General features: G+C 46.6%; 1 protein-coding gene across 3 annotated transcripts in view; it reads right to left on the bottom strand.

The window, feature by feature from the left end:
* Positions 1-3,602: 3,602 nt before the first annotated feature.
* The window catches only part of LOC139275687 (ATP-binding cassette sub-family G member 1), a 69,197-nt gene continuing 45,389 nt past the window's right edge, over positions 3,603-27,410 (bottom strand). For all 3 annotated transcript variants that reach the window (XM_070892855.1, XM_070892857.1, XM_070892856.1), the window contains 6 exons: positions 26,560-26,661; positions 19,931-20,099; positions 19,217-19,317; positions 17,434-17,592; positions 6,060-6,178; positions 3,603-4,281 (listed from right to left, as the gene is read on the bottom strand). In XM_070892855.1, the coding sequence (XP_070748956.1) occupies positions 4,053-4,281; positions 6,060-6,178; positions 17,434-17,592; positions 19,217-19,317; positions 19,931-20,099; positions 26,560-26,661 (879 nt within the window). In that variant the 3' untranslated portion in view covers positions 3,603-4,052. The remainder of the gene's footprint in view (positions 4,282-6,059; positions 6,179-17,433; positions 17,593-19,216; positions 19,318-19,930; positions 20,100-26,559; positions 26,662-27,410) is intronic.

Here is a 27,410-nt window from a genome sequence, read left to right as displayed (position 1 = left end):
TCCTGGAAGGTCTATGAGAAGACACCAAACCCAACATGCCACATCTCCGCATAGACATAACAGTCATTTTCACGAAGGCTTCATCCTGCCTATTGGGGGGAACTGGTGACATGACTACACGAATCACCCTCTTCCCCTCCAACTCAGTCTCACAATACAATCAACCTGAGCAGATACGGCTTCATCATGAGACAGGTCAGCAAGCCTCTGACAAGACAATGCTCTGTCTACAACGACACAACTGCATTGTAACGTGCAAAGAGATTTCAAGTAACATATGTTGCATTCTAAAGTACCTAAACTATTTACAGTAATGTAATAGTGCCCTCCCTCACTTCTTCTCGAAGGGAAGGGACACGGCAAAAATTTATCTGTAACACCATTCCAGTCATGAAAAACACAAAGTACATTTCACTTTAAATAAATATTTTGTTTGCATTGATTTTTGCTTGTCATTTCATTTACCAGCACGCACTCTCAGACAAGGTTCCACATGAGCAATGATGGCAGACTGACCTACAGCAGGTGGAGTACGAGTGCTCTGTGCTATGATTATGCCCTATGGGTGTGTGACCCACTGCTTTGAGGAATGTTAAATGCACACTATCATTTTTTCTTGGAATTATAACTGGTGCTTTTTCTGCACTGTGTGCGAGGGATCTTTTTTTTGTAATCCATGCTCTTCCATTTGGTCCCTGGACTTTGTAAGTTCAATTTCTGCAACTTAATTATTAAAAGGATGCTTGATAGGTACATGAAGGCGAAAGGAATAGAAGGATAGAGTTAGATAAAGTAGGGTGGGAGGAGGCTCGTGTGGAGCATAAATAACGGCACAGACTAGTTGGGCTGAATGGCCTGTTTCTGTTCTGTAAATTCCACGTAATATTTTTGAAGAACCACAGAGATTTACAGCATAGAAGGATGTCTGTATTGGTTCTTTGTGAGAGCAATCCAAAATATAATCCTGCTTCTCCCATCTGCTCTGGTCTTAAAAGGTGAAGAAGGTCACCGTTAGAACTCTTGGCATCCAATGTCAGTCTCAAGCACTCCTAGGGCTGAGATGGATGTAGAGTGACTTGGTCCAGGAATCATCCTCAGCACTAAGCTAAGAACAGAGCCCTCTGTGACCTGCGACCTCCTAGTTCACACAGCTGCTGATGCTGTGGCCTTTAGAGACTAAAAAAACCACACAGGAATTGCTGGAAATTCACGTAGACCCTTCCTTAAAGGTCTAAAGGAAGAACTTGAATTTATATGGCCACTTTCGTGTTCTCAGGACATCCCACAGCCAATTAAATCCTTTGCGACATATTGTAGGCAGCCATTTTGCACACCGCAATGCTGATGAGACGGCTGGGCAGTTTTCAAGGTTGGTTGGGGGGGGGGGGGGGGGGGAGAAATGTTTGACCAGGATACTGGAAGAAATTCCTGTCCTTCAAATAGCGGCAGGAGATTTTCAACATCCACCTGAACAGGCAGATGGAGCCTCAGCTTAATATTTCATTTCGAGAACGGCACCTCCGGCAGTGCAGCGCTCCCTCAGTACTGCACTGAAGCATCGGCCTGGATTACGTGCTTCCATTCTACAGCACGGCTTTAACCTATAACCTTCTGGTTCAAGAGGCGTTATCACTGAAACCAGACTGGCATTACCCCCAGTACATTAACGTGCCTCCTTCCCTTTTCAGATGCTGATGCACCTGCCGTGTGTTTCCAGCATTTTGTGTTTTTATTTCAGAATTCCAGTTGTTATTTTCTATTTACGGTCTGCCAAGTTAGGGAGGGTATGCTCTCTGTCAAAGCTACCTAAGCCCGGGGAACTTGGCAAGAGCCAAGATTTAGGACCCCTCCCTTCTAAGTTCTATTTGTTCGTATGTATGGAACATAGCAACAGAAGGAGGCCACTCAGCTTTCGAGCCTGCTCCGCCATTCAATGAGATCATGGCTGATCCGTATCTTAACTCCATCCGCCCGCCTTGATGCCGTAACCCTCAATGACCTTGTCTACAACACAAATAAGAGTGGAACCTCGCAACCTTGTCCACTTTCGTAACTCCATCTTCCAATGGGAGATCGGCGCTCCCCCGCGGGAGAGAGTGATCATTTCTTTTAAAAAACGCGTTTTAAATAGAGGCTGCTCAATGTTGAAAAACAGAATGCAGCTTTGCGCTGGCACTCGGCAGTGTTTGAATCAGTCAGGGGGAAATCCTACACTGCAGGAACTCCTGAACAGCTGACTGCGACGGACAGGAAAATCGTGGGGGGCGCGGAGGGGGAAGAGAGTGAGGTTGCACAGCGGGTAGCTGATCCGGTATCGCCTGGTTTACACCAGCGCCAAGCGTTAAAATGGCCTCCACCCAGTCTGTAGCCAAAAGCTTTTGAAACATTTTTGGAAGCGAAGGGGTTAACCGTCTCAGATGAAGGTCTGCAGGATTCAAAATAAACCCAACAGCCCTGTCGCTGTTAAATGATCAGCCAGCAGTTTGAAACAGAGATTGGACGAGTGCTCATTATTGGATGTTAAGGAAAGGAGGGTGTACATTACGGCTCTTTGAAATTTCAATTGCAAAAACCCATTCAGGCCAATCACTTCTTCCCCACTTGCCCCGTTGCCCCCTTCAACTGAACTGGTAGTGCAGTGCCCACTTACCCAAGCCTAGGGGCTAGTGGTACAGGTTGGTGAGAGGTTGGCTCAAGGGCACCCAAACGTGCACAGAGTGGGGTTACTTCTAGAGTTTGACCAGGTAACACTGTGTCATCTGCCAACCCAGAGCCCAGGTAAGCTTCCCACTGCTTGTCTAGGGAGGACAATCCTACCCAGTAGGGCACTGCCTTGTCGGCGTAACAATACTTTGTTTGAATTTGAGTCCATTTGCGGAGGTATAAATCCAGCCCTCCCCGTTCCCACTGTTACTTGCTGAATCCCTTTCAGGCCCATGGTTGAGATTGATCTGTCTTGTCCAGTGGGTTTATTTTTTTTAAAGCGTGGGGGCGGTGTGGAGAACAGAAAACACAGAGTCTTGGCTTCCTGTCACATGGCGATTTTGTAGAACTGGGAGAGTGTGGGTGATTTTAATCTAACCCTGCCCAGCGGGAAACTGACTGGCCCAGATCGAAGTTAAATGAAAAGAAAACAGGTAATTCAGCCCATTCCTTCTACAGACCGCAAAAGATTCCCAGCATTTCCCAACACACAGCCCGATAAAAACCCTTTTGAATACAGATGGTGACGATTAAATAGATACAGACACTGACACACACTCCGCATTTGTGACATGTGGAATCTAGTGGGTCATTTTAACACAGTGGGAAGCTGGTGGCATCGGATCAGCTGCCCGCTTTTACTCTGACAGACCGAGTGTTCCTGACTTGGGACGAACCCAATCCTCCCGTGGGGCGGGTTGAATCTCTGCGCCGCTCGCTACCGATGGCCAGGTCCAAAAACCAGACTGAAGCTGGAGGCCTGAGCCCAACAGAAAGCAGAGAGAGGGGCACAGAGACCAAACTCGCAAGCGAGGGCGGTGTGTAGTTACACTCGAGGGGTTGGATTCTGAATTAACTATTTCCCCCGCCCTCCCTCCCCCCACCCACCACCCCCGAAGCAAAGCTGGCCAGCAGCTTTTTCTCCTGACCTCCGCCCCTTTCCCCTGACAGGACGATAAAAGAAAGACAATTTTGCTCTCGACGTCGGGAAACATGATGTCGATATTGCTTGTGTGTGGCTGTAGTGGTCCCGAGGTGACCGAGGTGGTCAACTGCTGGAGCATGTCGTGTGCCAAGAATTTGGCCGTAACGTGAAAACCAGACGTTCGAAAACAGGACTTTGGCCGTCCGGGTGTCGGGGGGGGAGGGAGGAGGGGGGCGGTTTCCGTTGATTTTTGACTGTGGAAATAAGTGATCGGGTGACCAGACCCGAGACCAGAATCTGTGGAGAGCTCAGCACCAGAGGGGGATTTACCATTTGGATTCTATGGCAGAGCGTCCTTGAGCTGCAAACAGGCACAATGTCACTGCAGTGAGACAACCTGAACTGCCCAACGTCCAGTGGTGCTTCACCTCTCAGCCCGGATCTTATACCTTAATACAAAATAGGCAATGAGGCGCAGGGAGACAAAGAAGATGCCGAGGATAATGAAGTCCAGGTAGAGTTTGGCGTGTTCCACATCCAGCTCCTTCAGAATGGCCTGCGACTTCTGGAAGTGGCACGTTTCGTCTTTCTCGCAGTAGAGATCTTCGCGGTCCAGACCGTAGATGGACAGGATGACCCCCTCAAAGCCATATCTGTGGGGGAGACAATGCTTCCGGTCAGTGTCTAGGTGATTGAAGGCAATGCAAGAGCAATGGGGATGGGTCAAAGGCCATTGGGCTCATCAAGCCCACTCCTTCTACGGATCATGCAGAATCTACCCGATACAGTGCCTGGCACCAGCTCAGGACGTCCCAAAACACTTTACAGCCAACAAAGCACTTTTTGAAATGTAGTCACTGTTGCAATGTAGGAAACGCGGCAGACAATTTGCTCACAGCAAACTCCCACAAATAGCGATGTGATAATGAGCAGATAGGTGTTTGGTGGAGAGATATTTGTTAGGACTCCTGGGAGAACTCGACTGCTCTTCTTCCAAATAATGTCGTGGAATCTTTTAGCCCCAGCAGAGAGGACAGGTGAGGCCTCGGTTTCATCCTACGTCTCATCCAAAAGATGGCACCTCTGATGGTGCAGTACTCCCTCAGCACTGCACTGGAGTGTCAGCTTAGGGTATGTGTTCATACTTCTGGAGTGGGACTTGAACTCACAAAGGGGATGGAGTATAAAAGCAGGGAAGTCTTGCTACAGCTATACAGGGTATTGGTGAGGCCACACCTGGAATACTGCGTGCAGTTTTGGTTTCCATATTTACGAAAGGATACACTTGATTTGGAGGCAGTTCAGAGAAGGTTCACTAGATTGATTCCGGGGATGAGGGGGTTGACTTATGAGGAAAGGTTGAGTAGGTTGGGCCTCGACTCATTGGAATTCAGAAGAATGAGAGGTGATCTTATCGAAATGTGTAAGATTATGAGGGGGCTCGACAAGGTGGATGCAGAGAGGATGTTTCCACTGATGGGGGAGACTAGAACTAGGGGGCATGGTCTTAGAATAAGGGGCCATCCATTTAGAACTGAGATGAGGAGAAATTTCTTCTCTCAGAGGGTTGTAAATCTGTGGAATTTGATGCAAAGAGAGCTGTGGAGGCTGGGACATTAAATACATTTAAGACAGAAATAGACAGTTTCTTAAACGATAAGGGGATAAGGGGTTATGGGGAGCGGGCGGGGAAGTGGAGCTGAGTCCATGATCAGATCAGCCATGATCTTATTGAATGGTGGAGCAGGTTCGAGGAGCTTATGTCCTACTCCTGCTCCCATTTCTTATGTTTTTATGTAACCTTCTGACTCAGAGGCGAGTGTGCTGTCACTGAGCCACAGCTGATACGCTATCATGATATGGCTGTGATGGATCCTACCCCGCCAATTTAAACTCCTGTAGTTCTTGAGTAACGAAGTCAAGCTCCTTGATCACAAAGGTAATGGAGTGAAACTGCAGAATATTTGTACATCCATTGTTCAACCTTAGCCTGTCGTCCTCCTCAAGCAACACAGGAACCATTGTATCCTGTGGAGTATTTGATCATCTCAAATGCTACCTGTCCCTATAAGTGCCAGTCGCTTTCCTAACCAGATATTTATAGACAACAGCTCACTATCAGGATCCCATTTATAGAGTGCTCTCATTGTTCAAGCCCATCTTATAGGGATATCTTGTCATAGGGCTCCTCTAATAGTCTCAAAAGCAGGGCCGATCTTATAATCTCATCATTGGGATTCCTGTCTTACCATCAATACCCCTCCTAAGGAGGGAATGTCACCATTGCACATAAACAAAGTCAACTGCCCAAAGTTTTATGTCAGACTCTTAAACAAGCCTAGTAAGCCTTCAGCTGTTTGTTTTGTGCTGATGGTGATATTCCTCCTTTTATATAGAAAGCCACACTCATTGTTAATAGGCTTTGGGTTACCTGACGTAAGATATGTACGACATCCACTGGAGGTACTTGGGAATAGTGTCAAAACTGACAAAAAATCCGGAAAACAGCAGCACTGGAATCGCAGTAACCGGACCTACAAACGTCGCCACCTGCAGGCGGAAAGAAAAGGGTCAATCTGCGTTTCTGCTGGTGCCAACAGAACGCGAAGTTTCGGACAATGTTCACCACCGACAAGGGATGCCAGCGGAGATCTTATGCCTGGTAAATGTAACCATGAAGGAGATGATGAGAAGAGGAAGGCCACCTATTATAGAATCATACAGCATTGAATGAGGCCATTCAGCCCATCGTGACTGTGCTGGCTCATGGAAGAACTGTCCTATCAGTCCCACCCACCCATAGCCCTGCACATTGCTCCTTTTCAAGTATAGATCAAAGTCCCTTTTGAAAATTACTGCTGAATCTTCTTCCACTACCCTTTCAGGAAATGCAGATCATAACAACTTACTGCATAAAAACATTCTCCTCCTTTCCCCCAACATGATTGTTTGCCAATTATCTGAAATCCATGACCTCTGGTTATTGGCCTTCCTGCCAGGTGAAACAGGTTCTCCCTGTTACACCTATAATAAAGGGCGAGGCTGAGCACTGTGTGTAATGAGTAAGTGTGACCTTAGCTCCTTTAATAAGATTCCAGAGTGCAGGTACCCCGTGGGTGGCCTGCTTATATACTGTGCTCCCAAGGGATGCTGGGATCCCTTGGGACTCCAACAGGTGGGCCCTCTGGTGGTCAGGTGTCATGCAGGTTACAAAGGGTTAAATACATAACACACCCTATCCACTCTATCCCTCATAATTTTGAGCACTATCTAATCTCCCCTTAACCTTCTCTGCTCTAAAACTCTGCCATGTTTTATCAGTTGGTTTGGCCTTGGTCCCTGGGATTCAGTTGGACCAGGAGTCATGCCTGAGTGGTGGTCCTCTTGGACAGATAGACAGACAGCCAGACAGATACATAGATGATAGATAGACAGATAAATAGATAGATCGACAGATAGTCGGATAGATAGATAAATATATGGATAGATAGAAATACTTGGATTTATATAGCGCCTTTCATGACCACTGGACATCTCAAAGCACTTTTAAGCCAATGAAGTATTTTTGGAGTGTAAGCACTGCTGTAAAGACAGACAGATATAGAGACAGATAGACAGATAGAGGTAATCACGGTGTCTTTCTCTGCCGCTCCTTCACTATGGGGCAGTGGAGGTGACTTGGATGTTGGATAAGATCTTAAGGTTGCCAACTCTGGTTGGCCATATTCCTGGAGGTTTCATCACATGAGCTCCGGCTTTTAACTGCCTCGCTTCCACTCTCCCGCCATTGGTTGCCCAACACGTCCATCAACACGGCGCACCGCCTTCCCAGGCCAATTGGGAAATGAACAAACTCTATATGCTGCCCAATTGGATGATTCTTCATTCTCAGTCAAACAACCTTTCTCCCCCCAACTCCAATATTTTTATAACTAATAAGCGAAAGCAAGAAGATGAAACAAAACCACAATTATTTTAAAGCTCTGATGATTTTTCTCCCAGTTTGCTCCCAGCAGTGTCCTGGAGATTCATCTTAAATTCCTGAAGACTCCAGACCAACTGAGTGGCGTACTAGGCCATTTCAAAGGGCAACCCTGTGATATCTCCTGTCAGGAGAACCAAAAACCCAGGCCCATAACAACTGTTGTTTCCTCAGTTCCAGACTGAGCCAGGGCATCACTCATTCCAACTAGGCCTACAAGTGCTTCAACCACTATTTCTAGTTTTAACAGGCATGTTTTTTTTTATTCATTCGCGGGATGTGGGCATCACTGGCAAGGCTGGCTGTGCAGCTACAGAAGGCAAAAAAGTAGAAAGAAACAGAAAGGTGACGTCACAGCCAAGGGGGTAAGTGATTGGCTGGTGATTGGTGAGTAGTTTTTCTTTTTTCTCTTCTATAACAGTGAGTAAACTTTAGCATTGTTGTTGCCAATTTAAGTATATAAGGGTTAAGTCATGGCAGGAGAGCTCGATCACGTGATCTACTCCTCCTGTACCATGTGGGAACTCAGGGACACTTCCGGTGTCCCTGACGACTACGTGTGCGGGAAGTGTATCCGCCTCCAGCTCCTGACAGACCGCGTTGCGGAATTGGAGCGGAGGGTGGATTTACTCTGGAGCATCCACGATGCTGAGAATGACGTGAGTAGCACGTGTAGCGAGTTGGTCTTACCGCAGGTGAAGGGTCGGTCCACAGCCAGATAGGGAGTGGAAGACCAGCAGGAAGAGCAGTGCAAGGAAGGTAGTGCAGGGGTCCCCTGCAGTCATCCCCCTGCAAAACAGATACACCGTTTTGAGTACTGTTGAGGGGGATGACTCATCAGGGGAGGACAGCAGCAGCCAAGTTCATGGCACCGTGGCTGGCTCTGCTGCACAGGAGGGCAGGAAAAAGAGTGGGAGAGCAATAGTGATAGGGGATTCAATGGTAAGGGGAATAGATAGGCGTTTCTGCGGCCGCAACCGAGACTCCAGGATGGTATGTTGCCTCCCTGGTGCAAGGATGTCTCGGAGCAGGTGCAGGACATTCTGAAAAGGGAGGGTGAACAGCCAGTTGTCATGGTGCACATTGGTACCAACAATATAGGTAAAAAAAGGGATGAGGTCCTACGAGATGAATTTAAGAAGCTAGGAGCTAAATTAAAACATAGGACCTCAAAAGTAGTAATCTCGGGATTGCTACCAGTGCCACGTGCTAGTCAGAGTAGGAATCGCAGGATAGCTCAGATGAATACGTGGCTTGAGCAGTGGTGCAGCAGGGAGGGATTCAAATTCCTGGAGCATTGGAACCGGTTCTGGGGGAGGTGGGACCAGTACAAACCGGACGGTCTGCACCTGGGCAGGACCGGAACCAATGTCCTAGGGGAGTGTTTGCTAGTGCTGTTGGAGAGGAGTTAAACTAATATGGCAGGGAGATGGGAACCAATGCAGGGAGACAGAGGGAAACAAAATGGAGACAAAAGCAAAAGACAGAAAGGAGATGAGTAAAAGTGGAGGACAGAGAAACCCAAGGCAAAAAACAAAAAGGGCCATTGTACAGCAAAATTCTAAAGGGTCAAAATATAATAAAAAGGCAAGCCTGAAAGCTCGGTGCCTCAATGCAAGGAGTATTCGGAACCCAGGAGAGGGCTCTGAGCTACTTAGAGTGGGTGAGAGCTCAGATGAACAAGACCCCAAGAAAGAATGCAAAAGGCAAGAGGCAACAGAGCAGAGTAGCACTGGAGTAAGTGTAAACCACAAGGTGATAGGAAGGGACAATATGTATGAATATAAAGGGGCTGCAGAAGGGGTCAAAATTAAAAATCATGGTTTAAAAATTAGTATTAAAACACTCTACCTAAACGCACGCAGCATTCGAAATAAAGTAAATGAGTTAATGAGTTGACATCACAAATCATTACAAATGGGTATGATTTGGTGGCCATTACAGAATCGTGGTTGCAAGGGGGCCAAGACTGGGAATTAAACATACAAGGGTCTCTGACAATTTGGAAAGATAGACAAGAAGGGAAAGGGGGTGGGGTAGCTCTGTTAATAAAGGTTGATATCAGGACAGTTGTGAGAGACGATATTGGCTCTAATGAACAAAATGTTGAATCATTGTGGGTGGAGGTTAGAGATAGTAAGGGGAAAAAGTCACTGGTGGGCGTAGTTTATAGGCCCCCAAATAATAACTTCACGGTGGAGCGGGCAATAATCAAGGGAATAATGGAGGCATGTGAAAAAGGAACGGCAGTAATCATGGGGGATTTTAACCTACATATTGATTGGTCAAATCAAATCGCACGGGGTAGCCTTGAGGAAGAATTCATAAAATGCATACGGGATTGTTTCTTAGAACAGTAAGTTACAGAACCTACAAGGGAGCAAGCTATAGAAACATAGAAACATAGAAAATAGGTGCAGGAGTAGGCCATTCGGCCCTTCTAGCCTGCACCGCCATTCAATGAGTTCATGGCTGAACATTCAACTTCAGTACCCCATTCCTGCTTTCTCGCCATACCCCTTGATCCCCCTAGCAGTAAGGACCTCATCTAACTCCTTTTTGAATATATTTAGTGAATTGGCCTCAACAACTTTCTGTGGTAGAGAATTCCACAGGTTCACCACTCTCTGGGTGAAGAAGTTCCTCCGCATCTCGGTCCTAAATGGCTTACCCCTTATCCTTAGACTGTGACCCCTGGTTCTGGACTTCCCCAACATTGGGAACATTCTTCCTGCATCTAACCTGTCTAACCCCGTCAGAATTTTATATGTTTCTATGAGGTCCCCTCTCATTCTTCTGAACTCCAGTGAATACAAGCCCAGTTGATCCAGTCTTTCTTGATAGGTCAGTCCCGCCATCCCGGGAATCAGTCTGGTGAACCTTCGCTGCACTCCCTCAATAGCAAGAATGTCCTTCCTCAGGTTAGGAGACCAAAACTGTACACAATACTCCAGGTGTGGCCTCACCAATGCCCTGTACAACTGTAGCAACACCTCCCTGCCCCTGTACTCAAATCCCCTTGCTATGAAGGCCAACATGCCATTTGCTTTCTTAACCGCCTGCTGCACCTGCATGCCAACCTTCAATGACTGATGTACCATGACACCCAGGTCTCTTTGCACCTCCCCTTTTCCTAATCTGTCACCATTCAGATAATAGTCTGTCTCTCTGTTTTTACCACCAAAGTGGATAACCTCACATTTATCCACATTATACTTCATCTGCCATGCATTTGCCCACTCACCTAACCTATCCAAGTCGCTCTGCAGCCTCACAGCATCCTCCTCGCAGCTCACACTGCCACCCAACTTAGTGTCATCCGCAAATTTGGAGATACTACATTTAATCCCCTCATCTAAATCATTAATGTACAGTGTAAACAGCTGGGGCCCCAGCACAGAACCTTGCGGTACCCCACTAGTCACTGCCTGCCATTCTGAAAAGTACCCATTTACTCCTACTCTTTGCTTCCTGTCTGACAACCAGTTCTCAATCCATGTCAGTACACTACCCCCAATCCCATGTGCTCTAACTTTGCACATCAATCTCTTGTGTGGGACCTTGTCGAACGCCTTCTGAAAGTCCAAATATACCACATCAACTGGTTCTCCCTTATCCACTCTACTGGAAACATCCTCAAAAAATTCCAGAAGATTTGTCAAGCATGATTTCCCTTTCACAAATCCATGCTGACTTGGACCTATCATGTCACCTCTTTCCAAATGCACTGCTATGACATCCTTAATAATTGATTCCATCATTTTACCCACTACCGATGTCAGGCTGACCGGTCTATAATTCCCTGTTTTCTCTCTCCCTCCTTTTTTAAAAAGTGGGGTTACATTGGCTACCCTCCACTCCATAGGAACTGATCCAGAGTCAATGGAATGTTGGAAAATGACTGTCAACGCATCCACTATTTCCAAGGCCACCTCCTTAAGTACTCTGGGATGCAGTCCATCAGGCCCTGGGGATTTATCGGCCTTCAATCCCATCAATTTCCCCAACACAATTTCCCGGCTAATAAGGATTTCCCTCAGTTCCTCCTCCTTACTAGACCCCCCGACCCCTTTTATAACCGGAAGGTTGTTCGTGTCCTCCTTCGTGAATACCGAACCAAAGTACTTGTTCAATTGGTCCGCCATTTCTTTGTTCCCCGTTATGACTTCCCTTGATTCTGACTGCAGGGGACCTACGTTTGTCTTTACTAACCTTTTTCTCTTTACATATCTATAGAAACTTTTGCAATCCGTCTTAATGTTCCCTGCAAGCTTCTTCTCATACTCCATTTTCCCTGCCCTAATCAAACCCTTTGTCCTCCTCTGCTGAGTTCTAAATTTCTCCCAGTCCCCAGGTTCGCTGCTATTTCTGGCCAATTTGTATGCCACTTCCTTGGCTTTAATACTATCCCTGATTTCCCTTGATAGCCACGGTTGAGCCACCTTCCCTTTTTTATTTCTATGCCAGACAGGAATGTACAATTGTTGTAGTTCATCCATGCGGTCTCTAAATGTCTGCCATTGCCCATCCACAGTCAACCCCTTAAGTATCATTCGCCAATCCATCTCAGCCAATTCACGCCTCATACCTTCAAAGTTAGCCTTCTTTAAGTTCTGGACCATGGTCTCTGAATTAACTGTTTCATTCTCCATCCTAATGCAGAATTCCACCATATTATGGTCACTCTTCCCCAAGGGGCCTCGCACAACGAGATTGCTAATTAATCCTTTCTCATTACATAACACCCAGTCTAAGATGGCCTCCCCCCTAGTTGGTTCCTCGACATATTGGTCTAAAAAACCATCCCTTATGCACTCCAGAAAATCCTCCTCCACCGTATTGCTTCCAGTTTGGTTAGCCCAATCTATGTGCATATTAAAGTCACCCATTATAACTGCTGCACCTTTATTGCACGCACCCCTAATTTCCTGTTTGATGCCCTCCCCAACATCACTACTACTGTTTGGAGGTCTGTACACAACTCCCACTAACGTTTTTTGCCCTTTGGTGTTCTGCAGCTCTACCCATATAGATTCCACATCATCCAAGCTAATGTCCTTCCTAACTATTGCCTTAATCTCCTCCTTAACCAGCAATGCTACCCCACCTCCTTTTCCTTTTATTCTATCCTTCCTGAATGTTGAATACCCCTGGATGTTGAGTTCCCAGCCCTGCTCATCCTGGAGCCACGTCTCCGTAATCCCAATCACATCATATTTGTTAACATCTATTTGCACAGTTAATTCATCCACCTTATTGCGGATACTCCTTGCATTAAGACACAAAGCCTTCAGGCTTGTTCTTTTAACACCCTCTGTCCTTTTAGAATTTTGCTGTACAATGGCCCTTTTTGTTCTTTGCCTTGGGTTTCTCTGCCCTCCACTTTTCCTCATCTCCTTTCTGTCTTTTGTTTTTGCCTCCTTTTTGTTTCCCTCTATCTCCCTGCATTGGTTCCCATCCCCCTGCCATATTAGTTTAACTCCTCCCCAACAGCACTAGCAAACACTCCCCCGAGGACATTGGTTCCGATTCTGCCCAGGTGCAGACCGTCCGGATTGTACTGGTCCCACCTCCCCCAGAACCGGTTCCAATGCCCCAGGAATTTGAATCCCTCCCTGCTGCACCATTGCTCAAGCCACGTATTCATCTGAGCTATCCTGCGATTCCTACTCTGACTAGCACGTGGCACTGGTAGCAATCCCGAGATTACTACTTTTGAGGTCCTACTTTTTAAATTTAGCTCCTAGCTCCTTAAATTCATTTCGTAGGAACTCATCCCTTTTTTTACCTATGTCATTGGTACCAACGTGCACCACGACAACTGGCTGTTCTCCCTCCCTTTTTAGAATGTCTTGGATCTGGTCCTGTGTAATGAGACAGGAATAATAAACGATCTCCCAGTAAAAGATCCTCTCGGAATGAGTGATCACAATATGGTTGAATTTGTAATACAGATTGAGGGTGAGGAAGTTGTGTCAGAAACGAGCGTACTATGCTTAAACAAAGGGGACTACAGTGGGATGAGGGCAGAGTTGGCTAAAGTGGACTGGGAACACAGACTAAACGGTGGCACAATTGAGGAACAGTGGAGGACTTTTAAGGGGCTCTTTCATAGTGCTCAACAAAAATATATTCCAGTGAAAAAGAAGGGTGGTAAGAGAAGAGATAACCAGCCGTGGATAACCAAGGAAATAAAGGAGAGTATCAACTCAAAGACCAATGCGTATAAGGTGGCCAAGGTTAGTGGGAAACTAGAGGATTGGGAAGATTTTAAACAACAGCAAAGAATGACTAAAAAAAGCAATAAAGAAAGGAAAGATATATTACGAAGGTAAACTTGCGCAAAACATAAAAACAGATAGTAAAAGCTTTTACAGATATATAAAACGTAAAAGAGTGACTAAAGTAAATGTTGGTCCCTTAGAAGATGAGAAGGGGGATTTAATAATGGGAAACGTGGAAATGGCTGAGAACTTAAACAATTATTTTGCTTCGGTCTTCACAGTGGAAGACACAAAAACCATGCCAAAAATTGCTGGTCATGGGAATGTGGGAAGGGAGGACCTTGAGATAATCATTATTATTAGGGGGGTAGTGCTGGACAGGCTAATGGGACTCAAGGTAGACAAGTCCCCTGGTCCGGATGAAATGCATCCCAGGGTATTAAAAGAGATGGTGGAAGTTATAGCAGATGCATTCGTTATAATCTACCAAAATTCTCTGGACTCTGGGAAGGTACCAGCAGATTGGAAAGCAGCTAATGTAACGCCTCTGTTTAAAAAAGGGGGCAAACAAAAGGCAGGTAACTATAGGCCGGTTAGTTTAACATCTGTAGCGGGGAAAATGCTTGAAGCTATCATTAAGGAAGAAATAGCGGGACATCTAGATAGGAATAGTGCAATCAAGCAGACGCAGCATGGATTCATGAAGGGGAAATCATGTTTAACTAATTTACTGGAATTCTTTGAGGATATAACGAGCATGGTGGATAGAGGTGTACCGATGGATGTGGTGTATTTAGATTTCCAAAAGGCATTCGATAAGGTGCCACACAAAAGGTTACTGCAGAAGATAAAGGGACGCAGGGTCACAGGAAATGTATTAGCATGGATAGAGAATTGGCTGGCTAACAGAAAGCAAAGAGTCGGGATAAATGGATCCTTTTCGGGTTGGAAATCGGTGGTTAGTGGTGTGCCACAGGGATCGGTGCTGGGACCACAACTGTTTACAATATACATAGATGACCTGGAAGAGGGGACAGAGTGTAGTGTAACAAAATTTGCAGATGACACAAAGATTAGTGGGAAAGCGGGTTGTGTAGAGGACACAGAGAGGCTGCAAAGAGATTTAGATAGGTTGAGCAAATGGGCTAAGGTTTGGCAGATGGAATACAATGTCGGAAAATGTGAGGTCATCCACCTTGGGGAAAAAAAAAACAGTAAGAGGGAAAATTATTTGAATGGGGATAAATTGCAACATGCTGCGGTGCAGAGGGACCTGGGGGTCCTTGTGCATGAATCCCAAAATGTTAGTTTGCGGGTGCAGCAGGTAATCAGGAAGGCGAATGGAATGTTGGCCTTCACTGCGAGAGGGATGGAGTTCAAAAGCAGGGAGGTCCTGCTGCAACTGTATAGGGTATTAGTGAGGCCGCACCTGGAGTACTGCCTGCAGTTTTGGTCACCTTACTTAAGGAAGGATATACTAGCTTTGGAGGGGGTGAAGAGATGATTCACTAGGCTGATTCCGGAGATGAGGGGGTTACCTTATGATGATAGATTGAGTAGACTGGGTCTTTACTCGTTGGAGTTCAGAAAGATGAGGGGTAATCTTATAGAAACATTTAAAATAATGAAAGGGATAGACAAGATAGAGGCAGAGAGGTTGTTTCCACTGGTCGGAGAGACTAGAACTAGGGGGCACAGCCTCAAAATACGGGGGAGCAAATTTAAAACCTAGTTGAGAAGGAATTTCTTCTCCCAGAGGGTTGTGAATCTGTGGAATTCTCTGCCCAAGGAAGCAGTTGAGGCTAGCTCATTGAATGTATTCAAATCATAGATAGATAGATTTTTAACCAATAAGGGAATTCTGGGTTACGGGGAGAGGGCGGGTAAGTGGAGCTGAATCCACGGCCAGATCAGCCATTATCTTGTTGAATGGCGGAGCAGGCTCGAGGGGCTAGATGGCCTACTCCTGTTCCTAATTCTTATGTTCTTATGTCCTATCCCTAATTGCTCTTGAGAAGATAGTGGTGAGCCGCCTTATACAACTGAGTGGCTTACTAGGCCATTTCAGAGGGCAGTTAAGAGTTAACCACATTGCTATTTATCTGGAGTCACATTATCGGCCAGACCGAGTAAGGATGTCATTAGTGAACCAGATGGGCTTTCATGACAATCCAGTAGTTTTATGGTCACCAGCTTTCTAAATGCAGATTTATTTAATTAACTGAATTTAAATGCCCCAGCTGCTGTGGTGGGATTTGAACTCACATCTCCAGGATCATTAGTCCAGGCCTCTGGATCACTCGTCCAATGACATGACCAATATGCTACCGTTCCCCATGCATGTGGCTGCAGTACCACTACATTCCACCAGGTGACAATGTGCGTCTATTATGAGTTGTGCTTGGCTCCACTGCCTCAGTGACGTTCTATATATTAGCCACTAGCAACATGTGCCTATTTGGGAATCCAGATGTGGCTAATGGCATTTCTGATTCATGAATAAAAAATGATAAATCAACACTGTTGTTGTGCTCAATACTCATATTCTCATGGCGTATACATATGCATTTAACCTATTAGTGAGTTTCTTGGTAAAATGGCAAGACAGAAATCAGAGTGTGCGAGTGTTTTCTTGGTCAGTGTGAGTCCTCCCTTAGTTACCGATTGGTAGTCGATGTTTTCTGAGTAAATCACTCCCTATCTTGCAACCCCCTCCAGCCCTTCAACCCTCCTCCAACTCTGGCCTCTTGGGCACCCCCCACTTCCTGCACCCCACCATCGGAGGCCGTGCTTCAGCCGTTCTGAAATTCTCAACCCCAAACCTCTTTGCCTCTCCACCAGGTCCCTTGTTACATTATTTATGGGCTGGCTTGGAGGTTTTGAGCCCGATACTGATGTTTATCTGCCTTTAAAGTCATTGCTCGAAGAAGGCAAATCGGGTAAGTTTTGCAGCTGATACACTGAAGGTCAGCCAGGGAGTAGCTGCAACTACTGGTGAATGTCGGACTCTGGGTCAACAATTGGCCTTTCTTCCTTCATCTCTGATAATGTGACACATTGAAGTGTGGTATCTGGCATGTGGTGTCTAGATTGTGATGCCTAGGAGATCACATCTACTGCGTGATGTTAGACGTGACCTGCAACAGATCTGTGCTAAATTCAAGAATTTTGGCGATAGTTAGATATAATAGATAGATACATAGTTAGATAGATAATTGGATATAGACAGATTGATAGTTTGATAGACAGGCAGACAGACAGACAGACCATCATTATCATCATAGGCAGTTGCTCAAAATCGAGGAAGACTTGCTTCCACTCTAACAGTGAGTTCTCAGGTGACTGAACAGTCCAATACAGGAATTACAGTCTCTGTCACAGGTGGGACAGACAGTGTTTGAAGGAAAGGGTGGGTGGGGAGTCTGGTTTGCCGCACGCTCCTTCCGCCGCCTGCCCTTGTTTTCAGATAGATAAATGGATATAGATGGATAGTTTGATAGGCAGAGAGAGAGAGTTTTCCAAAATTAAAACGAGAACCGTACACTACAGTGATTGAAAAGGATTCAGCATTTGTAAAGGACCAAAGTGTGACCTCTGACCTGAAGGGACGTGGATGCTGCTCCTATCAGGAGACCCAAAGATTGCGCCACCAGTGATGTCATTGTCCCCAGAGCAGCAAAAAGAACGAAGCGGAGAGCATCGCACGGCTGTGATGTCATCCAGTATACGATGCTACAGTAGGCGACGGGAAACAATACCTACACACAAAGCAAAAACTAAACGATCAATTCTCAGCATGATTCCATTGTCATGAGTCATTCTCAACGTCCTTTGAGTAAGGGTAAGACCACCACCGCGCCCCCCAGCCCCTTTATGTTTTCTTCTCTTCTCCCCACTTCCAACGAGGCTCAGCATTATTCCGTCCGTGCAGGAGCAGAGACAATGCAAGGGCAGCAGAGGGCGGAGTCGCAAGGAGAAACGTGGCCTGTTCAGCCTCGAAAGGGGATGACCGAGAGGCGACCTTACAGAGGTACAGACGGTATCAAACGATATAGAAAAGGTAGATTTGGAGCACTGCCTGGCTGACTAGAATTAGACTGACTTGGATGAGGGGGAACAGGTTCAAATGAGCCGAAAGATAAATTCAGCACTGATATCTGGAAGTTTTTCGCACAAGGTATGACGAATGTGCAGAATGGATTCCTGGATAGGGCAGTGGGACTCAGTTAAGAGACAGTCAGCTGCTATAGTAAGAGGACTGTGGGTTTCTACGATTAACAAGGAAAAGAAAAAAGGAAAAAGACTTGCATTTATATACTGCCTTTCACAACCACCGGACGCCTCAAAGCACCTTACAGCCAATGAAGTACTTTTGGAGTGTAGTCACTGTTGTAATGGATGGGCCATGTACCTGCTTATTTATCACATCTGTCCTGTGATCATTTGAACTTCCCCTCAGGCCTCGGCCTATGCCTGTTCGGCCATAGTCACTAGGAGATACAGCGGCTCGCTCTTGTTCTTGTTCCTCCTTGGCCTCTGGTACAACGGCTGTGATCCATTGACTTGGCAATGGAGGATGGTGGGTGTGAGCCCCATACCCAGTCATTCTGTGGTGCTGTGCTTCCACTCGATCCACGAATGTTAACACCATCTCTTTCCAGGTGCTGTCTGGCACCTTGCCCAAGTGAGCACCCTACAGTGATTGGCTACAGGTGTCCCTGGCAAATTTACCTCTCATAGCGGCCCCAGCACTCTCACTGTCCTGGCTGAGATCAGCCAGCAAACCACTGACCTGGGATCAAAGCTGGGGTCTCTCTGATTAGTGCAGGAAAAATTGCAGGGATATGGGGAAAGAGCAGGGAGCGGGACTAACTCCTTGCAGACTCGATGGGGTGAATAGCCTCCTTCTATGCTGTACTATTCTATGACTCTAGTGTGGCAGCACCACAGCTCACCTGCATTTACCTGGCTTAAGGCCATAAAATAAAAGCTAACTTAATTCGAGATTTATCTAAAGACGTATCAAATATAAAAGCTGAGAGGTAATGATAAGCCTATACACCTTAACAAGACCTCAGTGTGCTGCATTGGGCTCCACGCCATCGCAAGGATATAGAAGTTTAGAGATTCGCTAGGATGCTGCCCCTGGTATGAGGAAATACCAATGCAGACAAAAAAAAGTTGGCTCTTTTTTCAGGAGAGCAGTGCAGATTAGGGGGTGGTATGATCGAAGTGTTTGAAGCTATGAAAGGATGAGACAGAGTAGATAGGAGCAGCAGGGTACAGTCGTGTAGTGGTTATGTTACTGGGCTGGTAATCCATAGAACGTTTTGTGCTAGCCGAGAAATGGGTTTCACTGAGGACCGATCCCTCTTCACTCACCTGGAAGGGAACATCCGCCATTGTCTTAGCCAAATAGTAGGCCTTCAGGCTGTACCAGTAGTTTAGATGCTCGCGAAGAAATACTCCCATCTCCAGCGGAACTACAGGGAAGGAACAGCACAGCAGTTAGGAAGAGAGTTCAGGCTGACCCGGGTGTTACGTACAGACTCGGATACCACCGGCTGCCCACCGACCCTTCACCTGTGGTCCTTGGCCGATTTGGTATCACCTCGAGCCTCTGGGCTGTGGGGCGCTAACCACTTGGCTCAGGGCCGAAATTTTGCTTACAGCGGGGATGGGGAAAGCCCCTCTTTTACCCCATAGATAGCGACCCGCGAATGTAATGAGCGGATTGACGATTTGGTTAGCCCGCTGTTAACTGTGGAGGAAAGGGGCGTTCTCTCCATTGACTGTTAGAAGAGGAATCGCAGCCATTCCCTCACCCCAGGGTAGATGCTGACAGCCCAGGTTTGATGATGGATCATCACGTTTCCAAGGACCGTGCCTCTGAATCGCCACAAAGAGTGGCGTGAGATGGTTCACAACCCAGCCCCATGACCCTTGCAGAAAGATTGTAAACTTTCTTTAACTGATATAAACGTGTTTTTTGGTTAGTTGGTGTGCATCTTACAGCCGGATTCTCAGGAGGTAGCACAAGCCTCAGGAACAGTCACTCGGCTAAAGCGGCTGCCCCTTCGGTGACGGGATACTCACAGGTCAGGACGGTCGGCATCAGTGCCGCGAACATCAGGAATAGCATGGAGAAGAAGAGGAACCCAGAGTTGCTCAGCACCTTCTTCGCCTCGTTTCCGATGCCCAGGTACAGCAAGCCTATCAGCAAGCCAATCCCAATGTGCGAGGTGATGCGTAGGTGAGTCAGAACCTGGTCAGAAAGGACATGACAAGGCCCCATTTAAAAAAAAACACATCATACCTTCCACCATAAAAATTTCTAATTTATGAGCTCTGTACAAGATTTAATCCCCAATTTCAGGACCACATCTCCCAACTTGTGTTGAAAGGGTTCAATCCGGGTTAACACTTGGGGAGGAATGTAGAAAGGATCCCTTACAAATCAGTCAGTGAGTAGCCTCCTCTTCATAGGATTACGCAGGATATACAGCACAGTGAGAGGCCATTCAGCCCAACCAGTCCATGCCGGCGTTTATGCTCCCCTCGAGCCTCCTCCCGTCTTTCCTCATCGAAATCTATCAGCATCACCCTCTATTCCCTTCTCCCTCATCTCTCAGTGAGTTTGGGCCTCTTCTCCTCTGCAGTTTATTGCCCAGTCTCCGCTCCATCCCCGACCAGGTCTGCCCTCGCCGTTGCTCTCACTGATTGGCTCTCTCCTCACTTCTCCCACCTCCCCTACTTTCCTCCTTGTTGACCGGGCTAACGCTGGGCAGCGATCTCACAGACGCAGTACAGCTTAAAGTATAACTTAATTAGTGCAAAGTCCACAGAAACTGAGTGTTGCAGTTATAGATTGGTCACAATGCTCTAATACCTATTCTATTACAAGTTACAAGCAACACAACCCCGGCACACTTCAGCTGGGTCAGTGATGTGTGTCTGTTCTCCCAAGATGCAGACTTTACCAACTTGTTTATATGGTTTGCCGACGGACCATTCTATACCACAGAAAGTTGTTGAGGCCAGTTCGTTCGATAAATTCAAAAGGGAGTTAGATGTAAAGGGATCAAGGGGTATGGAGAGAAAGCAGGAATGCGGTACTATTGTTTCTATTGTGTGCAGGCCCCTCCTACCTCCGCTTAATGCGATTATGGCTGAGCGGACCGGTCACAGCTTGATCTTTTATCGCAAGTTTCAATCGTGAGTTTTACTTGTCACGACCCTATGTCACATCAACATCAATCCTATTACCTCTTCTCTTCAGACAAACGAACCTCTTATCCACAAAGATTTGACAAGGCTTTTGGCCAATTTCTCATCGCTCCTCCCTCACTATCCTTCCTCACCTCCCCCTTCCTTCTCCTGTTTGCCTCCACCATCCCCACCCTCTAACTCTTATTGATCAGAAGAATTTGCATTGTTCTTGATCACCCGTGTGCAAATCTATCGGACATCAATTCATTGTGTGTGTAAAAATAAGACAGAGAGGAATCACGAGTGGAATGGAATTTAGAAGAATGAGATGGGATCTCATAGAAAAATATAAAATTCTGACGGGTTTAGACAGGTTAGATGCAGGAAGAATGTTCCCGATGTTGGGGAAGTCTAGAACCAGGGGTCACAGTCTAAGGATAAGGGGTAAGCCATTTAGGACTGAGATGAGGAGAAACTTCTTCACCTAGAGAATTGTGAACTGTGGAATTCTATACCACAGAAAGTTGTTGAGGCCAGTTCGTTAGATAAATTCAAAAGGGAGTTAGATGTAAAGGGATCAAGGGGTATGGAGAGAAAGCAGGAATGCGGTACTGAAGTTGCATGATCAGCCATGATCATATTGAATGGTGGTGCAGGCTCGAAGGGCCGAATGGCCTACTCCTGCACCTCATTTCTATGTTTTGTTTCTATGATGTAGCAGATCATCTCAGTCAAGTAACAGATATGCCCTCAAATGTCAATTTGTCTCTTCTCACTCAAGACGCTGCCTGACCTGATGACTGTTTCTATCGTTTTCTGCTTTTAATTCAGATTTACAATATCTGCGGTATGTTCATTTTTGTTACGGGTTTTGAGGAAGCTTTTGAGATTGAGGGGAGAGGTAGTCAGATAGAGGGGCTTAGAAAACGTGTATAGGACTGTGATGGGCACAGGATTTACAAGTGATAGTGGAGCAGGGGATACAGAGAAAGAGGAGGCAGTTGGTGAGGCGATTTGACGATAAGGATTTTGAAATCAATGCATTTGGGAAAGGTGCTTCATCAGTGGAGGTTCGTTCTTCCTTCTAACCCACCTGGAGAGGACATCAAGCCACGAGTGAAGTTTGAACATTGAGCCCTGACATTACCCAGTAACTAAGAGTGTTGTTCTTAACTAGCAACGGAGGGAACATAGGAACAGGATGAGGCCATTGAGCCCCTCGAGCCTGTTCTGCCATTCAATGGGATCATTGCTAATCTCCGACCTAACTCCATCTTTCTTAATACCTTTGGTTAACAAAAATGGATCAATCACAGATTTAAAGTTAACAACTGATCTGGCATCAATTGATGTTTGCAGAAGAGAGTTCCAAACTTCTACTACCCTTTGTGTGTAGAAGTGTTTCCTAATTTCACTCTTGAAAGGTCTGGCTCTAATTTTTAGACTATGTCCCCTAGTCCTAGACTCCCCAACCAGTAGAAACTGTCTCTCTCTATCTACCCTCTCTGTTCCCCTTAATATCCTGAAAACTTCAATCAGATCACCCCTGAACCTTCTAAACTCCAGGGAATACAATTTGTGTAATCTCTCCTCGTAACTTAACCCTTGAAGTCTGGTTATCTTTCTGGTAAACCCATGCTGCACTCCCTCCAAGGCCAATATATCCTCCCTAAGGTGTAGGGCCCAGAACTGCTCACAGTGCCCCAGGTGGGGTCTAAGCAGGGCTTTGTACAGCTGCAGCATTCTACCCCCTTGTACTCTAGTCCTCTATATATAAAGGCCAGCATTCCATTGCCTTTTTGATTATTTTCTGTACCTGTTCTGTTCACAAGCCCGAGATGTTTACGCTCCTCGAATTCTGCCCTCTTGAGCATCCCTGATTATAACTGCTCAACCATCGGTGGCCGTGTCTTCAGCTGTTTGGGCCCTAAGCTCTGGAACTCCCTCCCTAAACATCTCCACCTCTCTTTCCTCCTTTAAGACGCTCCTTAAAATCTACCTCTGCTATAATTTCTTCTTACGTGGCTTGGTGTCAAATTTATTGTTTTGTCTTATCATGCTCCCGTGGAGCACCTTGGGATGTTTTACTACGTTAAAGGCACTATATAAATACAAGTTGTTGTTGTTGTACCTGTTTATGACATTTTAATGATCTATGTCCCTGAAACCTCAAGTTACTTTACATCTCTACTGCTTTTAGCCTTTCACCATTTAGAAAGTACCCTGTTATAACCAAGGGCACCATTATAATCCCGTTATTATCCAGTAAATTGAGCATTAGGATAAATATGAGCTGGTCAGAGAGCTAGCATGGGTGTAAAGGGTAAGAAGCCTAGTGAAACTAGTTGAATTTTTTGAGGCAGTCACAAATGTGATCGATAAGGGAGTGTCTATGGATGTTGTTTATATGGATTGCCAGAAGGCATTTGATCAGGTGCCACATAAGACCCAGTCCACATCTAGTCCGGGGTCAAACAGGGCTGCGTCATCGCCCCAACCCTCTTCTCAATCTTCCTCGCTGCCATGCTCCACCTCACAGTCGACAAGCTCCCCACTGGAGTGGAACTAAACTACAGAACCAGTGGGAAGCTGTTTAACCTACACCGTCTCCAGGCCAGGTCCAAGACCACCCCAACCTCTGTCGTCGAGCTACAGTACGCGGACGACGCCTGCGTCTGTGCACACACAAAGGCTGAACTCCAGGACATAGTCGACGTATTTACCGAGGCGTACAAAAGCATGGGCCTTACGCTAAACATTAGTAAGACAAAGGTCCTCCACCAGCCTGTCCTCGCCGCACAGCACTGCCCTCCACGGCCCTGGACAACGTGGACCATTTCCCCTATCTCGGGAGCCCCCTATCAACAAGAGCAGGCAGTGACGACAAGATTCAACAACGCCTCCAGTGAGCCAGTGCAGTCTTTGCTCGCCTGAGGAAAAGAGTGTTTGAAGACCAGGACCTCAAATCTACCACCAAGCTCATGGTCTACAGGGCTGTAGTAATACCCGCCCTCCTGTATGGCTCAGAGACATGGACCATGTATAGTAGACATCTCAAGTCGCTGGAGAAATAACACCAACGATGTCTCCGCAAGATCCTACAAATCCCCTGAGAGAAAAGACACACCAACATTAGCGTCCTCGACCAGGCCAACATCCCCAGCATTGAAGCACTGACCACACTTGATCAGCTCTGCTGGGCAGGCCACATAGTCCGCATGTCAGACACAAGACTCCCAAAACAAGCGCTCTACTCAGAACTCGCCCACGGCAAACGAGCCAAAGGTGGGCAGCGGAAACGTTACAAGGACACCCTCAAAGCCTCGCTGGTAAAGTGCAACATCCCCACCAACACCTGGGGGTCCCTGGCCAAAGACCGCCCTAAGTGGAGAAAGTGCATCCGGGAGGGTGCTGAGCACCTCGAGTCTCGTCGCCGAGAGCATGCAGATATCAAGCACAGACAGTGGTAGGAGCGTGCGGCAAATCAGTCCCACCCTCCCCTTCCCTCAACGACTATCTGTCCCACCTGTGACAGAGACTCTGGTTCTCGTATTGGACTGTTCAGTCACCTGAGAACTCATGGCAAAGAGTGGAAGCAAGTCTTTCTCAATTCCGAGGGACTGCCTATGATGACATAAGAGACTGTTCACAAAGGTGAGAGCGCACGGAATTGGAGGCCATCTATTGGCTTGGAAAGGGAATTGGTTAGGAGGTAGGAGACAGAGGGGCCGAAATTCACTGCTGCCGGAAACTAGTCGCACCCATTGTTTTTCCCGTGTTTTCACCGCCGTGGTGGATGCGGTGGCTTCCTGTGCGGAATTCAGCTCTTTGTCTTTTTTTCCGAGCGGGGCGGAAGTCGGTCATAACGGGGGCGGTAGTGGGGGCGGACAAAGTGTCTGGCGCTGTCAGTCATCCCTTAAAGGGGAGGGTCGCTGTGACCTCTTCGATTTTATTTTAGTTAGGTCCACTGGGCCACCAGGGACGGTTTTGGCCGGGCCAGCGGCCTGGCACCCAAGAGGGTGTGCCGGGCTGTCTGTTGGCGGCCCGGCTGAACCCGGGCGCATAATTATCGAGCCGACCTGGCAGTCGGCCGACAAAAATAAAAGATGGCGGCCGTGGCAGTGCGCCCTCCCATTTAATGGCGGCCGCACCGCCATTTTGCACACAATGTAAACACAGTGCACCGACAGAAAAAACTGTCGGGGACACCGAGCGGTGGCCAGATGATTTTTTTTTTAGCAGAAAGTTGCAAAGGGATTAAATGAGTGTCTTTATTTCGGCCGCTGAGAGTAGGGATAAAGGGTCGGCACTCAAATTGGCAGGATGTGACTAGTGTTGCCCACAGAGATGTGTACTGGGGCCTCATCTCCTCACTGTATTTATAAATGACTTGGATGAAGGAATAAAGAGCTCTATATGTAGGTTTACTGAGGATACCAGGTGAGGTTGCACAGTGAGTAGTGTAGATGGGAGCAGAACATTGCAAAGGGATTAAGTGAGTGGGCAAAACTGTGGCAGCTTGAGTTCAATGCAGGAAAGTGTGAGGTCATCCACTTTGGATCCAAGAAAGATCGATCAGAATAGTTTCTAAATGGCGAGAAACTAGAAATAGTGGAGGAGTAGAGAGATTTAGGGGCCCCAAGTACTGAAATCATGAAAAGCTCGTGGACAGGTACAATAAATAATTAAAAAGGCTAATGGAATGTTGGCCTTTATCTCAGGAGGGCTGGAATAGAAAAAGGTGGAAGTTATGTTACAGCTCAATAGAGCTCTGGTTAGACCCCAGTCAGAGTACTATGTTCAGTTCTGGGCCCACACATCAGGATATATTGGCCTTGGAGGGGGTGCAGCGCAGATTTACCAGAATTATAGCGGAGCAAAGATGATTAAATTATATGAGGACAGATTGTATCGACTAGACTTTTATTGCTTTGAATATGGAAGATTAAGGGGAGATCTAATTGAAATGTTTAAGGAGTTGATAGGGTAGACAGAGAGCAACTATTTGCTCTGGTAGGGGGAGACCATAACCAGGGGGCGTAACCTTAAAATTAGAGCCAGGCCGTCCAGGGGTGATGTCACGAAGCACTTCTTGACACAAAGGGAGCTGGGAATCTGGAACTCTCTCCCCAGGAAGCTGTTGAGGCTGGGGGTGTCAATTGAAAATTTCAAAACTGAGATTTGCTCGGCAAGGTTTTAAGGGTTACGGAACCAAGAGGAGCAGATGGAGTTAAGATACAGATCAGCCAGGTTGTAACTGGATAGCTGAACAGGCTCGTAGGGCTGAATGGCTGCCTCCTGTTCCTATGTTCCTAGTAAATGAGAGAGTTGTTCTTAACTAGTAACTGAGGGCACCGTTATTATTGAGTAATTGAGACTGCTTTTATTACCCAGGAACTCAGCACTGCGATCATTGAGTATCTGAGAGTGCTGTTGTTGCTGAGTAACAGAGGGCAGTTATTATCCAGTAACCTTGAGCACTGTTATTACGCAGTAAGTGGAAACACTGTTATTACCGAATCTCTCATGATGCTGAGAAAGGTCCTTTTGAAGAGGATGCAGAACTGGGTCAGGCAGCTGGCCGAGAAGCTGTGGCAACCCTCTGAGGGACATCGATCCTGGAGAACAGAAATAAGAACATAAGCAATAGGAGCAGGAGTAGGCCTCGAGCCTGCTCCGCCATTTAATACGATCATGGCTGATCTGATCATGGACTCAGCTCCAATTCCCTGCCCGCTCCCCATAACTCTTTATTCCTTATCGCTCAAAAATCTGTCTATCTCCGCCTTAAATATATTCAATAACCCAGCCTAAACAGCTCTCTGGGGCAGAGAATTCCACAGATTTGCAACCCTCAGAGAATAAATTTCTCCTGAGCTCAGTTTTAAATGGGCAGCCCCTTATTCGAAGACTATGTCCCCTAGTTTTAGTTTCCCTGATGAGTGGAAATATCCTCTCTGCATTCACATTGTCGAGCCCCCTCATTATCTTATAAGTTTCAATAAGATCACCTCTCATTCTTCTGAACTCCAATGTGTATCGGCCCAACCTACTTAATCTATCCTCATAAGTCAACCCCCTCATCTCCGGAATCAACCTAGTGAACCTTCTCTGAACATCTTTCAATGCAAGTATATCCTTCCTTAAATACTGAGACCAAAACTGTATGCAGTACTCCAGGTGTGGCCTCACAAATACCCTGCACAGTTGTAGGACTTCTCTGCTTTTATACTCTATTCTCCTTACAATAAAGGCCAACATTCCAGTTGCCTTCCTGATTACTTGCTGTACCTGCATACTAACTTTTTGTGTTTCATGCACAAGGACCCCCAGGTTTTTCTGTACTGCAGCACTTTGCAATTTTTCT

This window comes from Pristiophorus japonicus, chromosome 11 (assembly GCF_044704955.1).
Source record: "Pristiophorus japonicus isolate sPriJap1 chromosome 11, sPriJap1.hap1, whole genome shotgun sequence".
NCBI classification, from domain to species: Eukaryota; Metazoa; Chordata; class Chondrichthyes; family Pristiophoridae; genus Pristiophorus; species Pristiophorus japonicus.
Note: the sequence above shows the minus strand (reverse complement) of the source record. Positions and strands in the feature narration are given on the sequence as shown.